This window comes from Melospiza melodia, chromosome 11, assembly GCF_035770615.1.
Source record: "Melospiza melodia melodia isolate bMelMel2 chromosome 11, bMelMel2.pri, whole genome shotgun sequence".
Taxonomy (NCBI): domain Eukaryota; kingdom Metazoa; phylum Chordata; class Aves; order Passeriformes; family Passerellidae; genus Melospiza; species Melospiza melodia.
In genome coordinates, this window is record NC_086204.1 from 28349892 (window position 1) to 28370332 (window position 20441).

Here is a 20441-nt window from a genome sequence, read left to right on the forward strand (position 1 = left end):
TATTCTATTAATCAGGACTTTCCAGATCTTTCCCCCTTTGCTTATATTCCTCCCTCTAACCACCCCATCTGCCATATCCAGATATTATCAGGTCACTTCTTTAGGAGGAGTGGGCTGTTTTTAAGTAGAGCCATTTTGATGCTCTGTAAATACCATGTGTTTTAAATGCCAGTTTATCCATTCATTTTCTGAATATCAGAAGCTGTGTGTCAGCTGAGTTTCATGTGTTCCAGAGATGTAAAATGTTCATACAAGCACTAAACAGGGTGCTTGTCTGACGTTTTAAATACTTCTATCAGCTCTTACTTAGCATTCTCACAGCTTGATTAAAATGTAAATGTTAACTATTAATTAAGAGACCGTGAGAAATTAAGAACAGTGAATTTGTCACTGTATTAAATGTCAAATAGTTAAAGTTAATATAGTGAAATAAGCAACTCATTGTGAATAATTAAATCAATTAACTTAACCTCACTTTGTTCTTGTAGGATGTCAGAGTAGGCAGAGTTTTCACACCATGCTCTCATGGCTCAACACATTTTCAGAAAATTATTTTCTGAGTCTTAAAAGTGGTGTGAATTGATGGTGGAGAGCTCTTGGAAACTTAACTTTCTTTATTCTTTTTTTCCTCTGAGTAACATGTAAGTGATTGTCGTGTAGTTACTTTATAATTACCTGCATCACACCACAGGCGGGATGTTTGGCTTGATGGGAGGCAGCAGCTCTTGGCACTTTTTCAGTCAGTCACTTTATCTGCTTTTAACCCCTTCTTTTCCTTTTCCTTCCACAGGTTTTATTAAAAATGCCCAGTGAGAAGCAGGCTGCAGTGAAATACTACGTTGGAGTTGACGTGGGCTCGGCCAGCGTTCGCGCGGCGCTGGTGGACGGCGCTGGGACGGTGGTGGCACATGCAGAACGACCCATCCAGGTTTGGGAGCCCCGGCCAGACCACTATGAGCAATCCTCTGCAGACATCTGGGGTGCCTGCTGCTCTGTCACAAAGGTGGGCAAGGGCAAAATGAAGGATTTGTGTTGCAGGTGGCTCTGCAAGTTTTGAATGTTCGTGGTCCTGTGGTCCCTGTGCCTGTCACTTCCACTTGGGTCTGTTCATGTTGTGTAACTTGTGTCCACCCTTTGCATTGAAAGCACCTTGAGGCTGATGCAGCCTCACAAATGTCTGTTTTACTGGTGAGGAGTTGAAGGCCAGAGTGAAAAAAACCTCATGCTCCAGCTGCAAATAGAATGAAAGACCTTTCTTTGTGCTGTTACTGCAGAGGGAGGATTTAGCCACTGCCTCCAGGTCTCACATCTGTGAGCTTTGTTTAGCTGGTGTGTGCTCTACCCACGAGACAGTTGTTGCAGGAGTCAAGGTTGCTCAGAACCTGGCAGTGCATATATCTAGAGATGTGCATTGGGCAGCTCTGGAGTCATAAAGGAGAATTTATTGTAGAGATTGTAATCTGGTTTGTGGATGGCCCATAAAGCAACACTTGTTATCCCCATTATAAGAGGATCCATTATTATAAGACCAAAATAAATAATCAATGTCAGTGGATAGTATCGGGCATAAAACCAGATTGAAATAGACTTTACTACAGGGGAAAATTTGTACCCTCTGATCCAGGGCTCTGCCTGTACATGCTGGAGATAAAGGTAAATTGGAGACCTTGCTTGCAGTGCACACAGAGGCCATTTCATCCACCTCACTACAGCCCCTGCCTGCTGCATGTTCTAAGGTTGGCTTTTTAAATATTCATGATAAGCTTGGTAATTTGCAGATGGACTGTTCACCCATTGTCTAGTTATTGATCAGCCTTTTCAAACATTAATGAGCTTGGCTCTGCAGAAATGCCCTGAGATGGAGAAGGGGAGGTGAGTGGATAGAAGGAAAAGAAGGGAGTGACAGGAATGATAGGGAAGAGCAGCTTAACATTAAAGCAGAGCAAGTCTTCCTCTGCTTATTTGATTTTTCTCTCTCTGAGTGGCTTTGTTCTTGCTCTTGACCTCTTTAAATGCAATCTCTTATATTTAAGCAATAAAATGGTCTCAGAAACTGCAGTTTTACAGAGCCAATAAGAGACTGACACTGTGCAAGTCTACTGAAAGTCTTTCCTTATAGTACTAATTAAAATAATGATATTTTTATTGTTGCTGAGAAGTGGCAATTTATTACCATACTACATTTTAGGTGTCTTGCAACCTCATTTGGCACTTAATCCTTGTGGGTGTTGTGTTTTTTTTTCCAGTGCTGCTGGAAGCCTTGAAGTTCAGGCATTTTGGGGCAGTGGTTTGGGTTTTTTTTTTTTTTTTTTGAAAACCTTCCAAAAAGTGTGCTATTCACACTCTTGGTAGCTGAGTAAAGCTGTGCATTGCAGAGGTATTATCATGGCTACAGGTTTTGAGCAACTTTAGTTTTGGGACCCTTCAGTATTGCAAGACAAACACAATATTACCAAAGCAATTCTGGAAGATTGTTCCTTCCACAGGCAGGAAGTCAGTGAAGTAACTGATGGAAACACTTGGTTCTAATCCTCGTCTATGTTTCACAACCAGCTCAGCTCCAAGCTTTAGAAAAGAGAGAAAATTAACATTGCAGCTTTTCTGCTACCTTTAGTTACTGATATTTTTGTGCTCCCTGCTTTTATCCAGGACTGTGGATAAAGACCTCTGAATTTGGATTTGAAACACAAAGAATTTCTGGTAATTTGGTGTGTTTATGATTGGAAGTTTTAAAGAACACTGAATTTAGGAAATTTCAGTGTTTGTGCTAACTTGTAACTCATTTTGTGTACTCCCTAGTTCACATGGTGCTTGCACATGCATGGATATATTTGTGTTTCTGTGTGTTTTGTGTATTTTCAGGAAGTTGTCCGTGGAGTGGACGCCAGCCAGATCCGAGGGCTTGGGTTTGATGCTACCTGTTCCCTTGTTGTGGTGGATAAACAGTTCCAGCCTTTGGCAGTCAACTCTGAAGGTAGGGCTGCACACAAAACATGATGTTACTGTGTGAGTTTTATCACTGCTGGGAGAGAACTTCCCATGTCCTCCAAATACCAAGTGGTGGGGCTGACTCTTGGAGATTGAGATGACACAAACTCTTTTTTATAAGAGGAATTTCCCCCTTGGTTTTTCTGTTTTAATTTTACTGCAAAATTAAATCTGAGATGAGAGTTACTTGCTGTTTGGTTAAATATTTGGCATTCTGAGATCGCATTCATTCATCTTGGCTCTGAGAAATTGCTTCTTAGGGAAATCTACACTCATTTTTCTTTTCGGCATGTTTTCTTCTCCTTCAGACTGTACTGATCATGGCTTTTATGTGTGTATAAATGCCCATCCACACTGGCTAAAGGAATGTTAAAAATGTTAGTGTTAGTGTAGTCTAACTGCTTGCTCTGTCATGGAGCTGCAGGCAAGGAGTTCAGTTTGTGTATTTTATTACACTGGTGTTCAGTCTTTGTCTAGGACAGTGCTAAACTTCAGAAACAGTCTGTGACCTTTTTCTAAAAATCTGGGAGGTTTTATTAGTTTTTGGGTAGATGATTCAGAAGACTCTCAGAAAGTCTGTGCTGCACTTCTTTTACCCAGTGAATCTCATTTAAGATTGTGTGCTATATCAGTAGTCACAGAGACATAATCATAATTCTGTGTATGTTCCCTTTCTGTTCTCAGATGTGTTTGTCATCTCCTTCTATCCCTCTCAAAACCCAGCTTTGCCCCCAAAATGTCCTTTTCTAAATTTAGATCAGATTATTTATTTTTCAGTTTGAGAGTCTCTTACAATCTATTCAATGCCTAATGATGTCTGAGGCTATTTTGGGTCTAATGAGTCAAATTCAGTTCTCATTTTTTGTGCTCTGATATTCCCAAGAACTTTGAGTTTACACAGTCATGGTACTAAACAACAAGACAAGAATTCACTCAATACTCTAATGCTGTGAAGAGCCTTGCAGTGGTGATGTTTCAGGCAGTTTCACAGTTCTGAGCTGTATTTCAATCCATTTTAGAAATATTGATGTGCCTCACACTTCTGCCTTGTTTTGCGCTGTTTTCAAGAGGCTGCTTGAGTGGCTGTGCTGTGGAGTGTGCAGTGTACTTAGCCAGAGAGGAATCTGCATTGTCACCTGGATTACTGTTCCCTCTCTCTGGCAGGTCCTCTGGAGGTTAATTTGGATAAAATGTTCTTTGCTTCTTGTTCTCATTTGTGTGTGCTGCAGACTTGCCAAATGCTTTTTCCTTGCACATCCAAAATAAAAGCATTTCAGCAAATTATCCCCTTTGAAACAGTATTTTGGAAAGGAATTAGGGTGGTTCTTCTCATAACCATAGAAGAGGAGAGAGAATTCCTGTAGCTGATTGAGTTAATTTCAGTTCACAACATAATTGTTCAGATTTTGTCACATTTTAAGTTTTTGGTCACCAGAATGTTCCTTTATATTTTTAACTAAATATGTGAACTTTGCCAGGAAGTTTGGGTTCTTTGAATGAAATACAAGAGAACATGGTGTTTCACAGTTCTTGGATGCTCACAAGGCTGATTGGTTTCAGTCAGCATTCTCAGTGCTCAACATGTGCTAAAGTTGGGTCAGAGGGCTAAAATTTTATATTTAGATATCCACTGTGAATTTTTAACACAAGTAGAATTTGAGTTTTCAGTGTAGAAGTGAAAGTGTGAAGCAGTTTAGAGCCAAGTAACTCACAGTGCTGAGCTGGGGTTAAAACTGAGCTAAAAGAACTCTTTTCCTGTTTCCCCCAAGGACAGAGCCAGAGGAATGTGATCATGTGGATGGACCATCGTGCAGCCAGCCAAGTCCAGCGCATCAATGCCACCCAGCACAGGGTTCTCAGCTACGTAGGGGGAGCCATGTCTGTGGAAATGCAGCCTCCTAAGTTGCTCTGGATAAAGGAAGTGAGTACATTTAACACTCTGGTGCATTTTTACTAGTGATTAGTGCCCTTGTTAATTCCCAAGAATGAGATTCTAAAACAAAAGTCTTCAGTCTTAGTGTTGAACGCCAGGGTGTGTGCACAGTAACGTCAGCTAAAGTTGTGATTTATACCTTTTAAGGTTCTTTCTTCCTCTCAGTTTTGTAGAAATATGTTTGATTTTATTGAAGTGGAGTGTTCCCTGAGAGAAACATTCCATATGCCTTCCTTATCTAAGATTAGATATATATATATACAAATAGAGGTACAGATAATAAATGAAATATCCTAGGATTTAGTTATGGAGATGTATTTCCTACTTCAGCTGGAGCCTGGAGTGCCATAGGAGGGCCTTTGAGGCATCCAGCAGTGCAGGGTGTGCTGGCCTTGGCTGCTGGTAGAGGAACTCTCCACTTCCAGCTTCAGTTCAATTCTGTCCCATCAGCAGGAATAAACCATGTGTAGAGGGAAGGTGCCCTGTGTGTAATGTGTACCTCTGCCTCTGTCTCCTGTGTTTAAATTTGGTGTGTTACAATGAAGTATGGCTTCCTAATAACAACTATCAGATAAAAGGAGAGACACTTGCCACTTGAAATTTTTATAACTTCCTCCAGCCTGCATTTTTACATTTGGCCTCGATGGTGCTCACTGTCATTTCAACAAAGCCCAAATGTAAATTACTTGCTGCCAGTTTCAAGCAGCCAAATTCTCCTGTCCTTACAGACATGAGACATTAGATTGTAACAAGGTGAAGATTGGGGAAAGTCAAAGGAATTAACTGGTAGAAGCAGGTACTGACAGATTAATGATAATAGAGGGTAATGAATGTTGATAATGAAATATGAATATCCATCTACTAGTTCTTCCCTTCTCGAGCTATGAGTATCATACATCAGCCATTTTATAAATAATAAAATGTAAATTGTAAAAACATGAAATGAATCCTTTGCATTTAAAGCATTTTTATATTGCAAGGTCTGGGATATCAGTACCTGAGTGCTCAGGAAATCCAGAATTATGGGGTGACCAAATGTGGTCACATGGAGGTGAGAGCCTGCTGTGACCTCAAAGCCCTGTGCATGATTGCTGTGGTGTGAAGGGGAGAGCATTGCAGGCCTTGTTCCCTCCATGAGCTGGGGGTGGGACACAGAATTCTCCTGGGTGGGGCACAGGATTCTCCTGATCCCAGGTGCCAGCCAGCAGCAGGGATTTCCTGCCAGAAGGGTGGCACAGAACAGGGCTTGTTCACATGTCCCTTTTCAGCTCCTGACACACCAGCTAAGGAGATTATTGTCCTTAAGAGAGGGTTTTTCACCTCAGTGTCTGCCTGCTGAGCTGCCCACTCACAATTCCTGAGTGCTCTGGCCATGACTCACCATTAAACTGCTTAAGCTTGTCCTGCTTAGCTCGGGCACCTCAGCACCCACAGCAGCTCCTCAGCTGCTCAGGAGCAGGAACAGTTATCCTGCAGTGGGCTGCAATCTGCTGAGATTTGGCTAAACCTTTCAGTTCTGGAGGGGTGAGGGATTGGGTGCTTTTACAGCTTCTTTACTCCTTGCAAAGTAGGAGGGGGAAAGGAATTAGATGCAGAGGGAGGGTTTATTTTCAGTGCCAGGCACAGTAAGGCATCCATGGCTTACCTGACATCAGGGCTGTCAGCAAAGGGTCGCTTTGGCCTCTGACAGCTCAAACTCAGCCTCATGTAATGCAAGTGTCCTCACTTTTTGCCAAGAAAGGCAAACCTTACAATAACTTTGAATGCCAGGTTGTTCAGATGAAACCTACAGCAGCAGTTTGCACATCTGATGTTTCTCAGTGGGCTGTCTGGAACTGGGCTACAAATATAAATAATTTAAGTGTCTTCAGATTCTTCATTATCAATATTTTATATATCAATAAATTGTGATACAGGTATTACAGGTATGGTCAGGAAAAATACTTACAGAATGGTATTTAATGTGTTCTCCCTATATTGTCTTTATTTTCTGTGTCTAGTGGATTTCCCAGTGGCAGAGTCAGATTTTGGTCTAGCTCATACACCATAGGGAAAATATACTTTATATTCTGACTACAGGATTATCTCTTAAGCTAGTGATAATGCACAAGCTGGTAAAAAGGAAGCTTAACTTTCAAATCACATGGGAGAATTGCAAGATAAGCAGGTAGAAAGACACATTTTCATTTTATTCTAATTTTTTCAGCTATCTGAGGGCTTTGCAAAATTGAAACTGAAATTCCCATTATACTTCTACTTAATTATGCTAACTGGTGTTCAGAAAATGAGTGCACTGTACCTGGTTTGATCTGATTACTGCCTGGGAAAGTTTTACCCTCACTGTGCCTGGCTGTGATCATGGCTTTGGTCTCTCCAGCTTTCTTGACTATTGAGTGCAGTGAGATGGGTTTTTCTTTTCCCTTCCCTTTCCTTCCTTATTCCTTTCTCAATATTCCTCCCTAATGTTGTCATATACCTGACAGCATCCCAGGAAGGTAAGACAAAAACAGTGGATTGGGCACATTCTCTTGTGTCTGACCATAATCAAAACTGGCTAAACCAAGGTGAATCCAGAAGCTACTTTGAGCCTTTGGTTGGCATCATGTTTCTGGAAAGTTCTTGATCAGAAGGCTTGACATGGCTGCAACACATTCAGCACAGGGATGTTTGTAAAGAAAACAAAGCAGAGCAAAACCCACAGCCAGACACGTTGCACAGTCATGCTCCAGGTCAGCTTGTACACCCTAATATATGAAGAATCAGTGTTGACTTTTGCTTTGAATTCTCTGGACCTTATTTTGAACTCCCCAGGAATTTAATGTTTCTGTTAGTAAATGTTTTTGCTGTTTTCCCTCTGTACATCTTTGCCTGGTATTGGATTCCACAGCTGTTTGCATTCATATGGGTTTTGCAGAGAAAGAGCAGTGGGGAAAAGTACTGCTTCATGTCTGAAGTGAAATAATAAAATAGAAGTTAAATAATGAAGATAAAATAAATAAAAGATCAATTTAGGAGAGTACTGGGTGCACCTTTGGAAGTAAGTTATTTAAAGTATACTGATACTAAATGATGGTTGGTCTGTTGTTACACTGAGAAGTTAATTGTGTGTACATTGTTACCAAATCGTCCCTCTCCCTTTCCATGGTGCTGACCTGGGTCTGGAAGGCCACTTAAGGAGAAACTCTTGTCCCACGTTTTGCCCTGGGTTCTCCTAACAACAGGGTTTGCAAACCTGGTCTCTGTGAGGAAGGGTCTGACATGGGTCTGACCAGCAGTGCTGGTAAGCTGTCAGTGATTAGGTGTCTCTCAAAAGAAAGAAGTGGAGTTTATGTGGGGTGTCTCTCAAAAGAAAGAAGTGGAGTTTATGTGGATTGAAGAATTTTCATCTAAGCAATCAAAAGTATTTCTGAAGAATATGCCTTTGCAAATTTACTGTGAATTGGTTGGAAGTAATGAAGAGTAAGGAGAAAGGATGAAGGTGACTTACAAGGCATTTGGAGAGGGACTTTGGACAAAGGTCTGGAATGACAGGACAAGGGGCAATGGTTTCATACTGACCAAGGGCAGGGTTAGATGGGAAGAAATTCTTCCCTGTGAGGGTGGGGAGGGCCTGGCACAGGTTGCCCAGAGAAGCTGTGGCTGCCCCATCCCTGAAAATGTCCAAGGCCAGGAGGGGCTTGAGGCAGCCTGGGATAGTGGAAGGTGCCCCTGCCCATGGCAGGGGCTGGAACTGGATGAGCTTTAAGATCCCTTCCAACCCAAATTCTGGGATTCAATAATGACCTAACTGTGCTTTTCCATTTCCATCACCTTGTTCCTGGAATTGAGGCTGCAGATGACCTCACTCAGTGAGAGCAATGAGCTGACACCACTGTACAAGAAGTAGATACTGGTCCTTATCTCTTGTGGCTTTCTTCTTCCTCTCCCCTTGTGTTTTTTTGTGAAGAGTTGCTGCAGGTTTTCTTTCAAGTTACAAATTACTCTCATCTGCTTCTTTTTGACTTTCTTTTTCCATATAATATTTTTTCTTTAGCATTTCATCCCCCTCCACAGCATAGAGATGTAACTAGATACTGGAGGCTTCAGAATGTATTCCCTTCTTCCAGTTCTTCATCTCCATTCCATTTTGAGTTTGAATTAAAAGTCTAAATTTTTAAGGCCATAATAGGCTTTTTGAGGTCTTCTCTTTGATTTGTATTTGCTTACATTCAGTCCAGTTTGATTGGGGCTGAATCATTTTACCCTCTGGCATCTCTTAGTTATCATCCATGAAATTAATTGGTTGGTCTTGGTGCTTGTGATTGCAGATAGGTGTTCCTATGGCAAAGCCTTCCCTGCAAGTGGGGTTTGTGTGTTGGGCACAGCTGTTGGCAGTAAATGATCATCTGAATGCAGCTACTGTGAGGCCTGTGGGGCACTCTGGTTAAAGTGTGCACATCTGTGGCTCACTTAGGAGCACCATTGTATTTTTTTGCCTGTGTGGGTCATGTGTGGTGATAGAGTCCAGTGTTCAATGCAAAACCAAACAAATACATGGTTTTTTATAAAGCTGGCTTCTGTGGATGCAGCCACGTTTGACTTTTGACATGTGGTCACATGAATTGAGAACATCAACTGTAAATGAAGGTGGAACAAAGAATCTTTTGACAAATATTTAGTAACTAGCTGAAAGATGGCTCTGACAAAGTCTTCCTGAAGCCACTAAGGTAAATTTGAATATAACCTTCACTAAAAAGGAAAGTAATTCCTGGTTACTGGTTCTTTTTAAATAGCCAATTAAATTCACTCCTTTTGCTGTTATTTCCTTAGATTTTTTTCTTTACTATTTACTTATTTACTTACAAAACATTATTGTAGTAGTTTTTACCTTCTGTAGTTGCCAGTATGTTTTTGTGCAGTTTATTAAGTGGGTTCTGTCATTTTGGTGACTTTGGCTAAAAAAGCTGGATGTTCACTGCCTGACTGAGTGTGTAGGTAGTTCTGGGAGAGGGATGCCTGCATGTGAGCTGAAAATGTGAGTACATAACTTCTTCACTTGGGAATTATTTTGCTGCAGGAGTTTGTCAGTACAAGACAACTGTACATATATTGATGCTGTGGCAAACCAGTGTTAGAGCAGTGAGAACACAGCTCGAACACAGCAATGCAAGAACTGCAGGGAAGGGCTACAGAATTAGCTTGTTTGTATTTTTTTTTTTCCTAGAGATAGCAGAAGAAAAAAATGTTGTTTACTAATTTCTGGCTGAAAATGTTATTGTAGCTTGTGCCAAAACGAAAGGATGCATGCTATGTTTTCCTCATACTAATGACATTATATACCAGCTATTTCTAAAAAATACTAGTCCTGTTAAATCAGAGATGCTGAACTTCATGGTTTATTTTAAGTGGGTGGGGGATGTTGGACTAGGGACAGGTATTTGCTTGGTAACTGCCTCCAAATGAAGTGCAGTCTTCTATATTCTGTTTTCACAACTCTGCTTTTAATTTCATGTTTAAGAGGGAAGAAGAGCCTCCCTTTAGGGGGGAAAAAACCCCCAAAACAGGGATTGACTGTTTAGCATATTATTCCTCTGCCATTAATAGCTAAAATCAATAATCAGTGAGTAGGTTTTTCTGCTGGCAGTGATCTTCCTGTATGTTACAGTTCACATCCTCAGTTAGAGCTGCTGTTTGATCCATCACCCTTCTTCCTTCTGCACACCCATGACTTGCAGCTAGCAGTGGGATCATTTGCAGAAACAATTAAAACCTCTCTTTCCCTGGCAGTGGGGGGGAAGGATAGTGCATGTAGTGGCATTAGCTTGGCAGCAGCTCCTTTGCTGGTGCATGTCTTCTTCACTGCTTGCTGCCCTTGCAGCTGGCTTTTTGTCTTGTTGAATGTGAATATTTTTCCATTAAAATGAATAATAAATTCTGTGTTAAATGAGAATGACTCCAGGCTGTTGAGTTTGGAACTGAACTCTTGTTTAGAATTGTTTATAAATGTTTCAACACTCTGTGTTATCACAATCCATACACAGTGCAGACACACATGCATAAGTTGTACTTCAGACTGAATCTGGTGTTTAGCTGCAGTTGCTGATCAGGCAGAAGTGCCATTTAGAAGCAGCACTCACAGATGGGAGATTTGAAGCACCTGCACCTCAGAGCACGTCCTGCTTGGGCTGTCCCCTCTCCTCTGCAGTGGGACAGGGCTCCCAGCAGGCACACACTGTCCTCCCTGCCTTGTTCCAGCTTCTCCAGCTCTGATTCCACGTGCCTGCTCTGTCCCTCTGCAGCCCTGTCTGGCCTGGGCTCTGGTGCTTGTCTGCCTGTGGTGCCATGCCCAGGATGCCTCAGGGATTTAAGGATGCCTGCACCAGTGTCTGGGTGCTGCTGGCAGTTTTCTCCCCCTTCAGCAGCAGTTTTATTCCAAGAGTTTACTTTCCAAACCCCTCCTCTCCCCCTGCCCTTGTTCCTGACTCTGATAATTCAGCCAGTTAATCTTTTACTAGTTGGAGTGCATGTTGTGTCAGAATTGATCAGTTTGCAGCCATGGCTCTGGCAAGGATGGAATTTCTGCTCATGGCCTATCTTGGGTGTCTGGAATAGCTCTATTACATGGCTTGGCATCCAGTGTGAAGCGTGGGAGATCCAAGTTGTAAATCCTTGCTTTGAGTTGGAGTAGGGCATAGGACATGAGGTTTTGGAGCCCTGTGAGTGTGTGCATAATTCCCTTTCTTCCTTACACACAATGTGCATTTGTTTTCTGTAATTTAGATAAAGATGTATGTATTTTCAGTCCAATTAAGAAATCCCTCATTTTCCCTTCTTGCCTAGGAAGATGAAAATACATTGCACTACATAATTCTTCAACTCTTTGACCCCAAGTATTTGGGATTAACAATGTCAAAATGTTATTCTGTGGAGGTGTAGCTGTTTAAGCAACCAAAGAAACCAGAGAGAGAGAGATAAGGAAAGGACACCCCATAGCACCCCATAAGAACCTCTGGAGAGCAGAAAGATTGTGAATTCCTTTGCAAGGAACTTTGGAGGGTGAGTTGCAGGATGTGAATACAGCATTGGGAACGTTCCTGGATCTTTTCCACAATCCTTTTAATGTGGTCACAGACTCCTGACTGGGTGAAAATAAATTTGAATTAACTTCAGTGAGTGTTGAAAACATGGAGACTTTAAATTTGTTTGGAAAAAGCATCAGGGCATGCTATGATTTTTTTTGTCTGTACTAATTAGTGATGACACAGCATCAAGATGGCAAAAAATGAATCATTTGGATGTTCATGAAACAAAGTATTTTGAATGTCACTAACATGTGGCTTTTGGGAATTCTTGAAGTAATAGGATAAGGATCCAAGGAGTATTTGATGAAACAGATTTATTTCAAGAGGACAGTTATTCTTAATCCAGTTTATTTTCTGATTAAAGTAACAACCAAACTACTCCTTTTGCTTCTTGAAGGCTCTCAGGTGTGTTAACAACACATAATGGCTTTTATTATCAAAATAATCAGGCTGAATGATCTTGGGGCTAAATTATGGAGCACCTTGGCATTCATGTAGGAAGTTAAATTTGATGTAAGTAGCAAGCACATATGTCTGGAAGGTGAGCTAAGCCTGAGTGCTCAGGAGCAGACATGCAAAGGTTGTGTGTTTTATGTTAGAAAGTTGTAATCAGAGAATTTCTTTTTCTGAAGTCCATAGAAACCCAGTAAGTTTTAGAACTTTTCAAGGTTCAAACTCAAGAAGTTTTAAGACAGATTCTTGGCGTGACCCAAAATAAAACAAAATTTTGCTTTTTTTGTACTTACCCAGTTGCACCTTAGTTTCTCAAATTCATCGATTCCATTTCAGAAAATTCTGGGCTTGTAAGATTGTGGTTTGATATCACAGAGTGTCTAAATTATGTTACAAAATCACAGATTCACAGGATGATTTGGATTGGAAGGGACCTTAAAGCCCATCTCATTCCAACCCCTGCAATGGCAGGGACACCTTGCACTGTCCCAGGTTACTCCAAGCCCTGTCCATCCTAGCCTTGGACACTGCCAGGGATCCAGGGGCAGTCACAGCTTCTCTGGGCACCCTGTGCCAGGGCATCACCCTCACAAGGAAGAATTTCAAGAACCAGGTATTATTTCTCTAAAATGGAATCATCTTCTCCTTTAGTTCAGCCTGTACATTCTTGTCATCGCATGAAATTAATTTCTGTTCCAGAAAGACCCCAGCAAGGACTTGTTTCTAGAGCAGGAGCTGATCTTAAGTGAAAAAACTTTGCACTTTTCAATTATTTAAGAAGCTGGTGGAAGTTTTTCAAGCAATCTTTGTGACCCTTGTGGACTTCTATGTAATTTTGCTATTCTCTACTTATTTTAATGTACTGGGGTGAGAGGGGACCGTTGGGATTGCATTGCAGGACAGTGATGCTCACTGTCTGTCACACTGGAACACATTACTTCTGGGAAGACTTTCTTCCCATTCATCATGGTCTGTTACCTGTGGGTGGTGTGTGATTGTGTTTGTGGAAAAGTAGTTTTGAGACTATGCAGTGTTAACATCAGCTGAAATCAGACTGAGCTTTGGAGATGGAAACAGGGAATAGAGCCTGGCCCAGGTGGTGTAACCAGCCTTTTCTGTGCTATCATCTCTCTTCAGAAAACAGCAGTGGAAACTCCTTGTAAATTATCTCTCTTGGCAGAAGAGTTTTTTAGAAGTTTGGGAATGTCATGTGGCTTTTCAGATCTACAAGTTTTGTTTGTGCATTCTCAGAGCTCTTTGTTTTCTTCCTATGCTTATAGTTTACAAATTCTAAATTTTAAATCTTAAATTTTAAGCATTTTAAAATCATAAATGGCTTATTTTAGAAAATAGAACATTTTTCAGGCAAATGTTTTTTGATAAAGTTGTTGACTTTGAAACTGCTCTGACACTGAGCAGCTGATGGGGAACAGAGGCACCCCAGGTTATGGATCTGAAACTTGTGCCTCCATGAACTCTTCATGGGGAACTTTGTTTATCTATGATCAGTCTGTGCTGGGGAAAGGCTCAGCTCTCCATGCAGTAAATCAGAGAGAGGAGCTGACTGGATGATCAGAGCAATGAGTTTGAAAAAATTGTCATTTTAACCTAAATATCAGGATTTTAATTGCATTAAAATAAGGGCATGACCATGCCTGACCTCTAATATCTGCCTTTCTAAACATATTTTTATTAGAACTTGCCAGAATCGTGGGAGAAGGTTGGCTACTTCTTTGATCTTCCGGATTTCTTATCTTGGAAAGCCACAGGTGTCACTGCAAGGTATGTTAATTATAACAATATGGTTTTGTCTATTTTCTTATGCACATTTCTGCTTTAATTCATTCTGACTGGACCTGCTGTTATGTACATCTGTCTGTAATTCAGCCAGCTCCAAAACATCTTGAACCTATCTCCTGCCTCCATTGTGCATTCCTGAGCACAGTTGTTCCTGGGAGCAGTGGAATTCACAGATAGAGTGTGTTGCTGCAAAATGTCATTTTGGAGCATAAATATGATTGCTGGAGTTCCTGTGAAATAAATGTCCAATAATTCTTTGAAATCTATTTTGTTGACAAATTTATTGACTTTTTCGAGAATTGGAAATACACACTTCTTTGCCATGTGGGAGGGCTCTGTAATGGTCACTTCACTGTAAAACATGGCATCTGTGCTGCTCCACATAAGTACCCTAGAATTCTGGCTGAGTAGTTGAACAAACCCTTCTGAGAGAACCCCTTAAAAATCTGGATTGAAGTGTCCAACACAGGTGAGGGCACTTGCAGATCCTTGTGAGAAGTGAGGACCAGTATTATTTATTTAAAATCATGCCCAGTTCAGTGCAGCTTACAATTATTTCCATTGCAGTTTGTGGAGTAGAATCTGTGCAAAATGTAGTCTCAAATGAAAACTGGGCACAGGATAGTTTTAGTCTCTCTGGAAATCAAGATACTTTCTTATCAAATACAGTTCTTTCTAATTGAGTGCTCTATTTCTCCCTAGCTAGTTTTCCTGATTGACAGCTATTGTTAGAGCATTATACAGCAGGGAAGTGCTATGATTGACTTAAAAAATGCAAAAAGAGGAGTTGTGTAAGGACTTGCCAAGGTGATAATTGATAAATGGCATCTTAAATCTTCTTCCTTTGGACTTTAAGTCAGATTTTGCAGTCTAACTCTGAATTATGTAAACGAAGAACAACTCCCACCCCACAGATCTTGCAATCTAAACAGTCCTGTCACCTGACCCAACTCTACCTTCAAGAGGATAAATCCCTGGCTCCCAGATGATATTCCAGGGTCTGATTCTTGTGAAAGTACTCGAGACTTTTAGAATTAGCACCCTTTGCTCAGGGCATGAGGAGGGGGAGGCTCTGAAAAGGGAGGGTGCAGTGATCCTGAGAGCTCCATGGTCCTGCCTGCCTTTGGCTTTGTGTCCTTGGCTGCAATTTCCTGCAGGTGAAGCAGAGAATCTCTTTGAAAAAAAAAAAACAGAAAAAAAGAGTTGCAGAGGATTATACTCAAAATTTGAGATGCCTGAATTTAGACTGGCAAGTTAATTTCCTTAGCAAGGACAATATGATTACTCAAAATCTTTTGATTGCATTGATGAATGTTGTAAGGGAGAGTTGAGAAGACTCTGTGGGTAAAGTCTTCCCTCACACTTTGGTTCAGTGTCTTCAATTTTGAATAAAATAGCTCCTTGTAAATCCTTCATTGCTGTCTTTAATGTGCTCCCCAAAATCAAGCCCATTGTTTGGGCTCTAGTGGGTTTTCTTGTAGGGTAACAAAGAAGGAAGCAAAAGACAGGAAAATAAGGACAATAAGCATTTAGCTGGAATCAAACCTTGTTTTCTTTTCCTTTCTCGCTTTACCCCATGTACACCTGTTTTCTGAGAATTTTCTTGTAGGCTGGTAAAGTCAAGTAATTTGTCCTGCATATGCTCATAATACAGGGGAAGTGTGAATTTATCATGTATGAGATTATTACCTCTTACCACCCTTTCTGCCTTTGAGCACAAAGGAGTCTATTCACAGGGCAAGACAGTGTTAGTCACTGTGAATCATACAGAACTTGGCCCTGATAAAAGAACGATTTATTTTTTTTTAATTTGTTTTGGTGATGGGGATTTTACCAAAATAAATGCAATTCTGAAGGCACTTTTATAGCAAAGACCTTGGTTCTTTAAATTTTTAAGGGGCTCTCTAAAACATTTTCTATGTATTTGACATTTAGAAATTATGTAAAGTCTTTTTGCCTTCAGTGAGGTCACTGTGCACAAAGTTAAGTGTGTGTGAGATCAGAGTTTGATGTATTTGAAAAGCAGTTCTTGACGTGTGTTTCTAAGTATGAAATCCTATGTCCTTCACCTTTCATTCTGCTGGCTTGAACTGCCTTGTTGCCAAGTTTTTTTCCAGTAGACCTACAATAAACAATAAGTGTTTCTTACCTCTGAGGTGGAGGCTCAAACATCTAGAATTTTTTACCTTCTGGCTTTAAAATTGCTCTGTATCTCACTGAACAACATCCACTCATCAGTTGCAAAGGATGAGTTCCAAATTTTTGATTCCTATTGTTCTTGGAAAGCTGTTGCCTGTAATGCTCCATATTTAATGTAGTATGTTTTATTGTTTCTGCTTTGGGCTAATGAACAGCCATTGACTTGTCCTGAATGATCCAGGCAGCTGACTATTCTGCATTAAAAGAAATGTTATTTAAAAAAATTTTGCTTAAAAATTTTAGATTTTAAATGTTAATTTAAACAATTAAATTAACATTTAATTTATATGTTAATTAAAAAATTTAAACTTAGAACTTCTCAGCTTTGCCCCCCAAGGCTGCAACAGTGAGAATTGGTTTTGCCACTTGAATACTCAGTTGTCTTCTCTGGAAGTGCTGTGGTGGAGAGGAAGAGATGTGACAGAGTCTTAGCAGTGGTTTTCAGAGGCTCAGCACTCCTGCTCGTGCTGAGTGTGACTCACTGCCTTCCCTCCCCCATGCAGGACCTCTGGTAACCTTTCCTTTATATGGTACTTTGGGTACAGCTATCTTAATAAAATCTCAACTCCTCTCTGGTTTAGTTACAGGCTACTGTGTTATGGATGGGGAGTTCTTACCAGAGATGCACATCTGCAACCCTAGTGTGTTCCTGGAGTCTTGTGAGGGATTACATTGCAGATAAGAATAGGGCTGAGCTGTTAAACTGGGTGGAATCCACACACAAATTTCTCAAAGGTCATGTGTGTTTAGACCCAGAGTTCTGCTTCAGGGCCATTTCCAATCATAGGCAGCTCACTCACTGCAAAATGAGCTAGTGTGTACTGGAATTTAAGATGAATTCTAACAAAAGAGAGATTAGACCTGTGAAGGAGGATGTGGAAATGTAGGGAATAATGTCAGGCTGACATTATTGAGATAGAGGGTGTCCAGCATTGTGCTGGAGGAGCCACCTCCCAAAATGACCAACAAACGTTGGAACAAGTAGAATATTTATGCAGATTATTTTTTGTCATGTTATTATACTCTAGCTATGTAGGGAAAATAATATGCTATTTAGTAGAGACTTCATGTCATCTAAGAATTTGACCCAAATAATTTTCTTGTGAAAAAACTTGTCCAATCAGTCTTCAGCTGCTTGTCATCATGACGTGGGAAAGGGTGGAACAGATGTTTCATATACTTCACTTTTCTAAAAGATCTCCTTTTAACAGATATCAGGATCATGAGTTTCTCAGTTTTATAAGGAAGAAATTCATACTGTTTATGGTAGTGATGGATTGCAAAGTGAAAAGCACATGCTAGTAGTTGATAAAAAGCATTTCTGGGAAGCACATGACTAATATTTGTATCTCTGTGAGAGAGGGGGATCTCTCTTTAGTTCACAGTCTATTTTCAACAGGAAGATACTTGACAAATTGTTTTTTTTCATTTATGAGTTCCCTGGCTTGTGCATGTTTAAGTAGTTGGCTCTTTATGTTAAGCAGTGATTGAGTCCTTAAAGTTTATTTGTAACCTGTTTTGCATAGCTGATAATTAAGGCTGGAGCTGGCTCCATGGCACTGATTGACTTCCAGAGAATCCCCTGGACTTTGTCAGAGTTGATGCAGAGTCCACTGGGATAAACATGAGTAGACTCTGGTCCCTTGTTGAATTGTAGTTAGGGAAACTTGTAATAAAACAATAAATCTAGGGGGGTGCTCTAGAATCCAGGAATCTGGATTCAGATCTCTGCTCTGTGATTTGGACAAGTGAATTAAAATCTGTGTTTTTGGAGGTGTTCAGGGAGCTGAATCCATGTGAGGATTTGATGTTTGTTCTTCATCTGTTAGACTGGTGCACCCACGCATTCTTGGGAGGTTGCTTACTTTTTACCACTGTGAGGTCTCCTGTGGCTGTGTCAGTGCAGCCCTCACCAAATATTTTATCCAGAATAGGCTGGAAACTTTGAGGAGGGAGAGTGCTTTTAGAAGAGGAGCTTATGTTTAGAGGCGCTGTTGAAAAAACAAACCAGTGCGAGTTAAACCATTATCTGAAGGATGTCTGTGTCCTTTTCAAGGATTGGGCAATCCTTGCAGAGAGATGTGGTAACTGCAGCAGCACAGACACCACGGTTTGGGGCCAGCTGCCCTTCCCTTCCTTCCTAGCCCTGCCATGACTAATGGATGCCCTTTGGCTGGGATCTGGTGCTTGGATTCTTGTTGATATTTTGTGCCTGCTTCAAAAGATGCCCGGTCTAAAAGTCAGGCCTTGTCTCTGGCAAGAAGGGACCCAGGGAATATTTCAGAAAGCTGTTGTGATTAGTGCTGAGCCCATGGGGCAGTGACAGTGTCCTGAATTACACTCTGGTGTTGTGTCCTGTTTATGAAATGAAACCCAAGAGTTCAGACATGCAGACTTGTTTAGAGAAGTCTCTGGAGGAGAGAGAATTATCTTGAAAGGCTGCTTGGGAGGGGAGGGATGGTGTTTTTGTGGGTTGGACAAAGTACCATGAATTTCTTGTCATGGAGCCAAAAGCAAGTGTCCCTATGATGGTATGTTTGCCAAATGAGAGAATTCTACTGCTATCAGGCTTTTAATAAATTCAAAACATGTTCTTTGGAGACTGGTGACACACAGACTGATCCAGAAAATAGGAAATGTGTAGCTGGAAAAGTTTTCAGAACTGTGAAGGGCAGGTGCAATGTGGGCTATTACTGTTAGATTTTTTTTTTTTAATTTAAAAATGATACATCCTTGAGTCTACCGAGTAATCTGAAAGAATTCTGTGTGCTGGAGAAAAAAATTGTCGGCAGGTCTTGTTAGTGTTAGCCAGGAAGCACACAGGCAAACAGGAAGCTTTAGCTATTGTTATTGTACAAGTGCCCTTTACAAAATATTAGCAAAAGAAGCTTAATGTGTTTTCCACAAGAACAGGAGCCCTTCAGAGTGTTTCACTGTATCTGCCCAGTGAAGAAAAACTGCACTGTCCCCTTCCAACAGCTTCAGACATACATTGAGAGGTTGCACTGCAGAGGCTTGCATTCAGATCTTCAAATATTTACTACTTAATTTTTTGAAGTTGTTAGGATTGTTAATTAGCTGTGACAGTATCTAGCCCTTCATTTTCTATTGTGTTCATTTGCTGCTAAAAAAAAAAAAAAAACAGCCAGCTAGGTCAGTATAGAAAGGAATGGGGGCAGGGGATGTATTCCTGGCAGTTTGCCACAGAGACACTGAACTGAGCCAACCATGAAGTCATCGTGAACTCAGGGAGTCTCACTAATCCAAGGCAATGTGTCTTAATTTGACAAAGCAAAGGCTGCTTGATAAGCAAGCCCAGCTAGAAATGCTGTGAAATGGGGGTGTTTGTTAAGTGGAGATTGTGGACGAGAAATGTGGTGATATGAAAGGAATCATCTTGGTTTCAGGTCCTTCCTCCCCCAAGCCCAAAGGCAGGCTTGGCTCCCTTCTCCCCTGCAGCTCGGGCTGTGCAGTGGCTTGATGTGAAATTTGAGAAACATATGTAGTTTTCTATTTCAGGAAAATGATCTCAGGGATTGAATGTGTGTTTTGTTGGCTGTTAAGCTCTGATCTTGCCTAGTGTGGTAGTTTGAGAGTGTGTGTGTATGTGAGTTTGTGTGTGATGGTTAAAACGTTCTCCAGCATTTAAAAAACAAAATAATAAAAACAAATCAGAGTTCATATATGCATTGTTGTTAAAGGTTTTATTTCTTCAGTCTCAAAATGCAACATCCAACATCTTAAGAAGACTCTTAAATAACTGTACTGTATATATCAGAAAGTCTTTTATTTTTCCATAATAGTCAATAACATTTACTTGTTAATGATGAGTGGTGCACACACAGTTTCCCATCGAAGCAAGAAACTCTGTTTAAACAGCCATTTCATTGTTGGTCCTGTGCAGAACCAGTGGAGATAAATGAACACTGTAATTATTAACTTCTGTGAGGTTGAGATGGCAATCTCCCCTTAATAATATTCATAAAGAGTTGGCTGGGAGTCTGAGA

At 40.7% G+C, this 20441-nt stretch overlaps 1 protein-coding gene across 5 annotated transcripts in view; it reads left to right on the plus strand.

The window, feature by feature from the left end:
• FGGY (FGGY carbohydrate kinase domain containing) overlaps positions 1 to 20441 on the plus strand; it is a 128785-nt gene that overhangs the window by 9600 nt on the left and 98744 nt on the right. For all 5 annotated transcript variants that reach the window (XM_063166212.1, XM_063166211.1, XM_063166210.1 and 2 more), the window contains 4 exons: positions 791 to 1003; positions 2863 to 2974; positions 4758 to 4909; positions 14132 to 14217. In XM_063166212.1, coding sequence (XP_063022282.1) covers positions 803 to 1003; positions 2863 to 2974; positions 4758 to 4909; positions 14132 to 14217 — 551 coding nt within the window. In that variant the 5' untranslated portion in view covers positions 791 to 802. Of the gene's footprint in view, positions 1 to 790; positions 1004 to 2862; positions 2975 to 4757; positions 4910 to 14131; positions 14218 to 20441 lie in introns of those variants that run through there.